This window comes from Henckelia pumila, chromosome 1, assembly GCF_033568475.1.
Source record: "Henckelia pumila isolate YLH828 chromosome 1, ASM3356847v2, whole genome shotgun sequence".
Taxonomy (NCBI): domain Eukaryota; kingdom Viridiplantae; phylum Streptophyta; class Magnoliopsida; order Lamiales; family Gesneriaceae; genus Henckelia; species Henckelia pumila.
In genome coordinates this window covers 130,403,564-130,414,950 of record NC_133120.1, presented here as the reverse complement: position 1 = coordinate 130,414,950, position 11,387 = coordinate 130,403,564, and the positions used below count along the sequence as shown (strand labels likewise).

At 32.0% G+C, this 11,387-nt stretch overlaps 1 protein-coding gene across 1 annotated transcript; it reads left to right on the top strand.

Annotated features, from left to right (window-relative positions):
• Positions 1–977: 977 nt before the first annotated feature.
• Positions 978–10,726, top strand: LOC140873998 (aspartic proteinase 36-like). The gene is made up of 11 exons (XM_073277280.1): positions 978–1,268; positions 3,153–3,282; positions 3,593–3,840; positions 5,123–5,350; positions 6,754–6,916; positions 7,016–7,089; positions 8,189–8,285; positions 8,358–8,427; positions 8,761–8,832; positions 9,557–9,699; positions 10,469–10,726. Exons 1-11 carry the CDS (start codon positions 1,039–1,041, stop codon positions 10,724–10,726), a joined length of 1,713 nt encoding a protein of 570 aa, XP_073133381.1. The 5' UTR covers positions 978–1,038.
• Positions 10,727–11,387: the final 661 nt, after the last annotated feature.

Sequence of the window (11,387 nt, the reverse complement as noted above, 5' to 3'; positions counted from 1 at the left end):
TGAATTATTGCGATATAAAAGGACATGAATTAAATTAGGTAAAGAAAAATTAGAAAATTCGTTCTGCAAAGTGATATTGTTGGCATCTTCAGTATCATAATAGCACTTTAATAAAAAACGAAAACTATAAAATAAAAAGATTGATCAACTTATTACACCAAAATGAAATTTTAACTATTTAGTAGACGAAAACTTCAAAATATTTTTAATTATATGTTTACCTAAACTGCCTCCACTTTAATACTTCTACTTAAGTAGAGGCTGTGATATATACACGGGGATTCCTAACTTATGCTGAAAAGCATAAATCTCTCCGCCAAGAGAGAGATTAATTAAAATTAAAAGGCTGTAATTCCGATAGTAAAAGTCATTGGATTAAAATCTTATTTATTTAAATTTACAACTAAAATCTCTTTTCGTTTTAGGGCCTTGAAATTGTAGATATTCGAGGGGAAAAAAATTGAGCGAAACAGGAATAAGGTTTTATTCAACGTAGTGCTGATTGAATTGTGACACATGAAATCACGTATATATAGCAAGAACAAAAAATTATCATTCTCAATATTTTTTTGAAAAAATGATTTTTTTTTCCTAGTAACTTGTTTATTTTGGATTTTGTTTCACTAAGTTATCAAAATTTGGTTTTAATGCATTAACTTTGATTTTTTATTTTTATTTTTATTTTTTTAGCTTTAATTTCGATTCTATTTAAGAAAAGTTATTGGACCCAAAAAATTAATTTTTTTATTTAAATCCAAATAGTTTTAACTCGTTATAAATTTGTTCATACATATTTGATTTTCTTGGCCTCAGTAGAGCTCTAGGTAGCTATATTAATTTTCCCTTTCCCCTACAACACTGTCCTTAACTAATATATATATATAAACACAGTCAGAAAACAGAATCCATGCAAATTACCTATTCTCACGATCTCTCAAAACATAAATCATAATATGCTGGTGATTTTTATAATATTACAATAATCTGCTTGCACGCGTAAAAGGAAGGAAAAAAAAGAAAAGAGGAAATTTTCAAGAAATGCTAGCCTTAAATATCCGGGCGTTCGCGGTGGTGGCGGTGATGGTGGCGACGGTGGCGGAGAAGAGCGTGATGTTGTCTCTGGAGAGAAGGAACGACCAAGGAATGGAAGTGAGTCAGCTGAGAGCGCGTGATCAACACAGGCATGGGAGATTACTCAAGGAACAGATCAATTCTTCGGGGATCGTTGACTTTCCGGTCAAGGGAACCTATAATCCTTTTCTTGTTGGGTAACGAAATCTAATCAATCACATTTTAACATATTTGTGTTGCTCTTATTCTTTTTCTTTCTTTTTTTTCCTTATTTGGTTTGTTGGTAGAATTTATTTTTGCTCAAAGTGTTGGAAAAATGGGTTATATATATATCTATCATTTAGAGTATCAATAAGAGTTGAATGAATCGCATAATATATGAAATCTATATTGTTAATAGTTTTATCCATCACCAAGGAAGGTGAATGAGAAATTAATATTCGTAAAAATTTATTTCGAATTTTATCGAGCAAAAATATTTGATGAAAACGGTCTTTCACCATTTGACGAAAGGATCGATCAGTACTGCGTGTTTTTCATTCAAGGTATTCTTCGTGCTATACATAGAACCCTCTTCTATTTGCATTTGCATTTGCTTTTGCATATTATTTTATTCTTCTCTCCATTCTACTTCTTTTGTATTTTAATTCGACGTGCGAATTGCATTAAAATCCACGTTTTGCAGGAAATAAAATATCTTAAATTTTGGATTCTAAAGTTTAATTTTTAATGCTTAAAATTCGATATTGAAAAGTTTGAACAACAAATTAATTAATAGCATGCATTCTAAATATTTCTATGTTCTGCTGACTTTAAAATTCGTAATGCTATTATTTTAACGTCCATAGTTATTACCTTTGAGATATGTTGCCAAAACCGTTATAAAAGTTTCCCTCTTGTCGAGTACTCTCTTTCTCGTGGTCATTTTTTTGTTCCTAAGCATTATATTCTTTTATCCAGAAAAAGAATTTACAAATTATATTCGAATGGATTTTAATATTTTTATAATTATATGATGAGGATATTATCAGGTAGAAAACTTGATATAGAAATGGGACAAAAACAAAATGGGTTTTGCAGGTCGGCCTATGCAGGCGTTTAATTCGTACGTGTCTCAAATTATTGATCAATTAGATCAAAACCAAATGTCTAAGATAATATATATATGAAAAAATAAGTTTTTTAGTCCAGTAACTTGACCTTCTTTGGATTTTGGTCCATTAACTTTTTAGATGTGAGTTTTGGTACACTAAATTTGCATTTTCAGTGTTTCTTTGTCCAACTGCATACGTGTCAGCTTCTGATTGGTCCACGTCATTATTTTGGACCAATCAAAAATTAACACGTATGCAGTTGGACCAAAAAACACTGAAAATGCAAAGTTAGTGTACCAAAAATTACATCTGAAAAGTTAATGGATCAAAACCAAAATATGGACAAGTTAATGGACCAAAAAACTTATTTTCCCTATATTATATATATATATATATTCAGTTTATTTTTATGTGTGTGTTATTTTCTGTGTGTTAATATAATTTATAATTATAATTGATTTTATTAATTATTTTCAAATTTATATATTAAGGATCATAATTAACTTAGAAAAATTAATATGTTGATCAAAAAGATTAATGGATATCTTGTTTAATAGCTTCTATATAGGCGGCGCCTCATTTGTAGGCTTACAGTTAGGCCACCAAACAAGCTAAGGGGCATTGCTTTTAAACTGAAATTATAGTTCTAAGTTAGTTTTCTTTTGGCTTTTCGGAATCTAACTTGTCAAAGTAAAGTCGCTTTTTATTTGGTCTTTAGATATATTATTTTGGAGGAATGTTAATGTAACGTTAATGTGTTAGTAATTTCTGATATGATCATGTCATTTCAAGTGTCAAATAAGCATGTAATTTCTTGCGTCAGAAGATCTCTCCAAGGAAATAAATTAAGCTAAACACCACCAACAACAAAATTTAGTGAAGAATTTTTAGAATTAGAATTAGAATTTAATAATACTTTTAGATTTTCTCTTCATTTTTATTTTTTGTTTAAGTTTCCTCTCTCATAAGGTTCAGTTTAATTTGTAGGCTGTATTACACAAGAATTCAATTGGGCAGTCCCCCTCGAGAATTCTACGTACAGATCGATACTGGGAGTGATGTGCTGTGGGTTGGTTGTGATCCTTGTTTCGGTTGCCCCTTAAGCACTGACCTCAATGTGATTTCCCACCTTCCATCTTTTAGTTTATTTTGCTTTTTTTTTTAAAATATTTATTAGAAGAAATTGCCAAAAATCAGTTAAAATTTGGTTGTAGTGCAATACGTTGGTTCTTTTTCCTTGTGCTACTGCTTGCGGCACTCCGAAAAGAAAGGAATAAATAGAGGGAAAAAAAACGAACAACTTATTTGTTTTAACTAAAAGCTTTCCTTAAAAATATAACCGGTCGTGATGGTTTTACACGAGTTTTTGTGAGGTTTGTAAATGAGAAAATCAGACTAATTATAAATTATTTTCTACGTTTGAACAGTTTGAACTCGAGCTTTACAGTCCATCAAAATCGACAACATCTTCATCAATATCTTGCTCAGATTCAAGATGTGCTTTAGGTTACGCATCTTCTGATTCGACTTGCTCGATTAGCAACGACTGCATATACGATTTCCATTATGGGGATGGGAGTGGGACGTCGGGATATTATGTATCGGACTCCATGAATTTGGACATTATCTTGGGGAACTCGAAGAGTACTAATTCCATCGCCGATGTTGCTTTCGGGTCAGTTCAAATCCTACATCTATATATATATATATGTAATGTTCATGTGTTATGTAAAACTTATTCAAGCAGCACTCTTACCGTGTGTAGAACTAGCTATGTGTTTATATGGTCCATTCAGTTTCCTTTTTTTTTTTTTTTTTCCTTTTTTTTAACACTTTTTGTCTTTTTCGTTTAAGTACTAACATGATGTCAAATTGTTAAAGAATAGTCAAACCAAAGTCCAAAGTCCCACATTGGAAAGATTATTAGGAATGGTCAACCAAAGACCCACATTGGATGACCAAAAAAATCCCACATTGGAAGTTTAAGTAAAAAGATCATGGATTAAAATATGGAATGATATCTCCATTGGTATGAGGCCTTTTGGGTGGGTTTCCAAAATCAAAACCATGAGGGCTTGTGCCCTAAGTGGACAATATCATATCATTGTAGAGATATCTGAATTTCATTGACCTAACAAATGGCGCCGTCTGTGGGAAATGAGTCATGGTCTGATAAAAAAAACAAGAAGTTTGAGACCCCGATTAAAGATCCGTGAAAAAGCTCTCGAGGGACGCTCCCGAAAATTCATGTAAGGCGTGTGCACCTTCATTGAAGGTGAGTAGGCTCGATTGGAGGGACGGATTGAGAGGAGGCCTGGTGGAACTTCGTTTGAGGGGATGATTGTTAAGAATAGTCAACCAAAGTCCCACATTGGAAGATTATTAGGAATGGTCAACAAAAGGCCCACATTGGATGACCAAAAAAATCCCACATTGGAAGTTTAAGTAAAAAGATCATGGATTAAAATATGGAATAATATCTTCATTGGTATGAGGCCTTTTGGGTGGGTTCCCAAAATCAAAACCATGAGGGCTTGTGCCCAAAGTGGACAATATCATACCATTGTGGAGATATCTAAATTCCATTGACCTAACACAAATATTGCTAATTTGGAATATATTGCTGACATGATAACACGTGACGATATGTCAACTAGTAGTAGTGCTGCTAAGTAAAGCTGTCAAAACGGGTCGACGGTGCGGGGTGGGCCAACTCGCTAATTTTTAGTTATATTTGGCTGATTAGGACGGGTTGACCAGCAATCCACCACAACCCACCACTTGGCGGGGCGGGCTGACCCACCATTTAGGCGAGTTGGAAATTTGTCAACCCAACCCGTCTCTCTAGCGGAACGGGATCACGGACCAACCCATCGGACTCAACCCACTTTTGACAGCTCTACGGCTCAGTCATATATATAATATGTTCTAATTAACTAACATCGCAATGATGACAGATGTAGCACGTTAGAGACGGGAGATCTTACGAGCACAGATCGAGCAGTAAACGGCATATTTGGGTTTGGGCAAGCAAGCTTATCAGTGATCTCGCAGCTTTCTTCGAAAGGAATCACTCCGCATGCGTTCTCACATTGCCTGAATGGAGGCAATAGCGGCGGCGGTATACTTGTGCTCGGCCAAGTTGTCGATCCAAACATGGTCTACACGCCCATTGTCCCCTCGCAGTACGTATCACGTCCACAATTTTCTTATTTAAATTCATTCCGGGAATATTAATTTACAATTTTTTTGTAAATTTTACTTGGACATCTATATATTATAAAATAAAACAAGAATGAGAAGATTAAGGGTGCTTTAATTTGGATACAAGTACTTTAAAATTTTTTTTTGTGTTTTTTAAGTGAAGAAACTTAAAGTATATGTTTGGACAATATTTTTGTTAAACGTTCTTGTAAATATTATTTAAAAAAATTGTTCTCCAAATATAGTTTTTGAAAAATTATCTAAGATGTGTGTGTTTTTTTTTTTTTTTTATGTTTTAGAATTGAGTATGCAATGATAGTCGATAGAAATCAGAACATATTACTTTTTAACTCTAAAAATATTTCTATATAATAATATTTCTCCAAACTCACCCTTCTTAAAACACTATTTAAAATTTTTTATAATTTCTTTTTAAAAAAACTAGTGAAAATGTTTTATAACTACTTGTCCAAACATGACCTAAACTAGATAATATTTGAGAGAGCTTTTAAAAAACACTTCTCAGTTTTTTCTTAACAAAATTTTGAAATTTTGTGAATTTTGTTAAGAAAAAGCAAAAAAAATGATTCTAAAAGTTTTCTCAAACACTACGTAAGGACAATCTAGTTTACCATCGAAAGTGGATATATATTTTGGATGAATGCAGATTTATATGGCCGGAAAATATATTTCCATTTTAGTACTTCAGTTTCGTGGAAAACCAATTTTACATGGGGTACTATATACTAATGGACTAATGGTGAAACGTAGGATGAAAATGGAAAATAAGTTTTTTGGTTCAGTAACTTTACTTTATTTGGGTTTTGGTCCATTAAATTTTTCGATGTAGGTTTTGGTACATTAACTTTGCATTTTCAGTGTTTTTTGATCCAACTACATACGTGTCAGCTTGTGATTGGTCAACATCATCATTTTGGACTAATCAGAAGTTGGCACGTATGAAGTTGAACCAAAATACACTGAAAATGCAAAATTAGTGTACCAAAACCCACATCGGAAAAATTAATAGACCAAAACCAAAACATGAACAAGTTAATGGAACAAAAAACTTATTTTCCCAAATGAAAATATTATTTTGGTTGTCTTTATATAAGTTCGAAGGCGTACGAGCACGAAAATCGCATTTTACAAACACACAGCTAGTTGTTATTCGAGACATGATGACTAGTCACAAGACAAAATAGGAATGTTTCTGAGGTGAAATCATAACAAATCGTTGTATCTCGAGAAACGAATCACCATTACAATAAATATGAAACATTAACCATGACAATTTTCCCAACATTTGTTACTATTCAAAAGATCTTGTTAATGAATTATATATGCATCTTAACACATGTTATTTCCATGTCCTAATTCTCAGGCCACACTACAATGTAAATCTTCAGAGTATTTATGTAGACGGGAAGAAATTATCAATCGATCCATCGGTCTTCGCGACATCGGAGGACGGAGGAACAATAGTCGATTCAGGAACGACTCTGGCATATTTCCCCCAAGAAGCGTATGATACCTTTGTTCAAGCTGTGAGTCACATGGAAACTTCATTTTTAAATCGATACACATTAAAACTTCTAAATTTTGAAACAAAGATATTGAATTAATAATATTATCATGTTTTGCAGATTACCCAGTCCGTTTCACAATCTGTCCAACCCTTTACTTACAAGGGAAACCAGTGCTACATCACAAATTCCAGGTTCTCTATATTTTAAAGGTTAATTGCTAAGTATAGGCATTTGAAATCTCGAGATATATTGCTAAAACTTTCATAAAAAAATGCATAAAAAGTCTTGTGAATCGTAGACGAGTTAATTTATGAGACGAATCTCTTATTATACACATGTCTCATGTAAAATATTATTTTTTATGTAAAAAATATTTTTTTTATTTCAAAAATATTATTTTTCGCTCTACGTATGGATCGGGTCAACCTTATCATGGATAAATATCTATTATATCATCTCACAAGAGAGACTTATAGCTACTCAATTCAAATAAATATTATCTTAAATCTCTACGCTTTCAAATTTTTGAACACACCCACATCATCATGTTTTCAAATCTTGAGCACACACTCTTGCAACACGTGTTTTCAAGGGTGTGTGCTCAAAATTTGAAAATACAAAAAGTTAATAGTCATGCAAGGTTTTAATAATCTCGGGATTTCATTTCATAAAATGCGTTGGATATTCATAATTTTTTTTTAAAAAATATGTTTTTTATGTTAATTAGAATATAATGCGATAATACTATTTTTTTTAAAAGCAATAGATATATCAGATCTAAAATGGATTCCTAGAAAAAAAAATATGAAATTTTGGTAGTAGCATTATTTTGTGTTAAAATATGAGAAAATGTATGTAAAGAAAATGAAAAAAAAAATCCCGGAAATTTCCAAAATTTTCATTGACCTTTATTTTTGGGTTTTGGTAATTAAATGTTTTAGCGCATTACATTTGTATCTTTGCGCTTTGAATCATTTTTCAATATAGTGATGACGTGATATTAGATATGTTAGTAATATTCGATATCACGTCAGTACTCTTAAAAAACGATTAAAAATGCAAAAAAAAAATACCAAGTTATCGCACCATTGCAAAATATTACTTTTTACAAGAATACAAGATCAAAACCAAAAACGGAAAAACTTAAATAATGATTTTGGTAATTTACGAAATAAATACTATATAGATCACAGTGTCTGAAAGTTATTTATATTTTCCCCTGCTTTGTTTAAACTATGATGTAGCACATTCTTTAATTATTTAATTTAATTTAATTTAATTTTTTTCCAGTATCTCGGAAATATTTCCCCCTGTTGCTTTAAACTTTGGTGGTGCTGTGACAATGAAGCTAACGCCCATCAATTATCTTCTACAAGAAAACTCTAGAGTAAGAACTTTTTTTATATTCATTTTTTTTATTTAATTGAATACAATGACTTGCTTTAATCCACTCGTGTAGCGTCAATCGGCCGAGGTGTGGTGCATTGGGATTCAACCAATTTCGGGTCAAGGATTTACAATCTTGGGAGGTATATTATAAGCATACACAAAAGCTTTTATGAAATTGTCTAACGAGTCAATTTTGTAAGATGAGTCACTTATCTGTCTTGAAAATAAAAATATATATTATTTTTTATTTCAAAATATTATTTTTTACACTAGATATAGATCGGATTGACTAATTTAATGTATATAAAGTTTTTTGATGTATTGTTATAAGAAAAAAAGGGTTAAATCTGCAAATGAATAAAGTTATTGCACGACTAAATATGCAAATGAAATAAAGTTATTTCACATCCAATGATTCTTGTATCGGGTGTTGGATTTTGACCTATATTCATTTTTCTTGTCCTTTTTAATAGATATTATTTTGCAAAACAAGATTGTTGTATATGACTTAGCTGCACAAAGGATTGGATGGATGAATTCCAACTGTAAGTTTAATTTATTCCAGTTATTGTGTTTTATTAAGGAATGAAATGATGTTATTCGTACTTTGTTAATTACATAAATTCCTGTTTAGAAAATTACAAACATATGGCTTCACAAAAAAAAAAAAGAAAGGAAAAATAATATTACATACATATATAAAAAATTATAATATTCATCTCGTAAACTGACATATTTATTTTCACTCGTGTAATTAGTCAAATTTGATCGTATTACGTACAGTATGTTTATTTTTGGATATTTGATCTGATTAATTCTATTGTGTTCAGTATTTGGCAGAAATTACTAAGTTGGCAAATAATTTGACAAGTCACAACTCACAAGTTAGATAATCTCTTTGACCGAAGCAAATAATTTTGGGGATTTTCAAAAATTGTTTAACATAAGTCCCCTCCATTTCTATAATCTCCAAATTTTTTGGCAGGATCAGCGAGATGTATCACCAACTCAATAATTTCCATTTAACATAAGTCCCCTCCATTTTCATAATCTCCAAATTTTTTGGCTCGATCAAGGAGATCTAGCACCAACTCAATAATTTCTATTGGACGTCGGAAATTTAGGCTGAAATATGATAAGGGGAGAAAATCGTAATTTATTGTGCTAAGATCAAATTTTGACAAATTAGAGGACCAATAATCTATAAACCAACATGCATGACGAGTTTTACACACACATTAATATTTGATAAAAATTTATATTTTGTAGGTTCATTGTCCGTGAATGTGTCGACTATAAATGGTACATACGAGCTGATAAACGCAGGACAAACTGGAAACAACTCCTCTGCATTTCACAAGTTACTACCAAGTGCCTCCATATTATCCTTCATAGGCCACATATCATTATTGGTTATTCTAACCTTTATATAGAATTAATTAATTGGACCAATATTTATAATCCTTAGCACCCTTCTCCATTTTATTGTAATAAAAAAATAATTTTTTTGGATGCTCAGAACATATTGTCATTCATAATTAATCATGACATTTACACTATTGAAAGTGATCACACTCCACTTAATTTTTTGAATTTTACACACTGTCATAATTTATTTCATATTATGAAAAAACATTATATTTAATATAAACTATAAAATACAACTTTCATATATAATAAAATTTTTAATGAAACTACCATTAAAATTGGAAAATGTTTTATATTATAAATCATGATCAAATATTGTAGTGATCCAACCCGAATCACCTACTAATTAGAACTTGAACATGTAATTAACTTAAGCAAATAAACATAATCAAAGTAAGCGGAAACTTAAACAGAAAAGTACTAGTCCGACAAAATACAATTGGAAATAACGAAAATATGAAAGCAATAATTATAAAAAACAATCGAATTAATACAAATAACGAAATAACAACTTAAGTTAAACCATCGAAAACCCCTGCTCCCAAACCAACTACGCACAGGTCCATCTCTCGAATAATCTGCAACTGCCCCATCGAATGAGATGCCCAATGTCCAATGATACAACCGAGGACGTGAGAGATAACGACGCTCAATACGAAAGTATGAGTATACGCTTGCTATGAGTGTGTGAATACAAAATGTATAGGGTATCGGAAAAAATCTGCTCAATCAGGAAAGCACAATGATATGTAGCACGCTGGACCGTCAATGACAGAGACTCATGGAGGTGGAAGATACTTTATGACAATAACTGATGACTACTCAAGGAAAGTATGGACGACATTTATATTAAGAGCAAAGAATGAAGCCTATGAGAAGTTCAAATATTGGCTGCAAATAGTTGAAAACAAAACAGAATGGAGGGTGAAGCACTTGAGAACAGATAATGTACTAGAGTATCTATATGAGAAGTTTAATCAGCTATGTAGGGCTAGGGATCACAAGACATAGGACAGTACGTGAAACTCCACAACAAAACGGATTAGCAGAATGAATAGAACACTACTGGAAAGAGTGAGATGCATGCTGATAAATGCATCCCTACCTAAGTCATTTTGGGGAGAGGCTCTCTCCACAGCCTCCTACTTGGTAAATAGGTGCCATTTAGGTGATTTGAACTTCAAAACCCCTATGGAATTGTGGTATGGAACACCAACAGATTACTCAACATGCGCTAAGAGTATTTGGTTGTTTTGCATATACACACTTAAAACAAGATAAGTTGGATGCAAGAGCAGTAAGGTGTATTTTCAAAGGCTATCCTGAAGGAATAAAATGATACAAAGTTTGGAACTTTGAAACAAGAGGACCGATGTAGTGATCCGCTCCGGAACCACCGACTAACCAAACTTAACCATGTAAAAAAAATCTTAAAACATAATAACTCAATAAATAACCAGCTAAAACTCAAATGATTCAACAAGTCAACCGGCGGAATACAACCGGTAAACAAAATCAACTAAAAAACTATTATACAACCCGATCGAAAGATAATACTTAAATCCACAAACGAAAACTTGATACGAAAACAACGTACGGTACTGCAGTAACTCAACGAATGCTACCTCCCGGTCCATCCAACCTAAGCCCTGCTCCGTGGAATGGGATGTTC

Bases quoted from the DNA above. Each gene is read 5' to 3' on its own strand.
- LOC140873998 (XM_073277280.1), top strand. From the start codon at position 1,039: ATGCTAGCCTTAAATATCCGGGCGTTCGCGGTGGTGGCGGTGATGGTG. The intron at 3,283-3,592 runs GTGATTTCCCAC...ACGTTTGAACAG, and splicing joins CCTTAAGCACTGACCTCAAT to TTTGAACTCGAGCTTTACAG. The intron at 8,833-9,556 runs GTAAGTTTAATT...TATATTTTGTAG, and splicing joins TGGATGGATGAATTCCAACT to GTTCATTGTCCGTGAATGTG.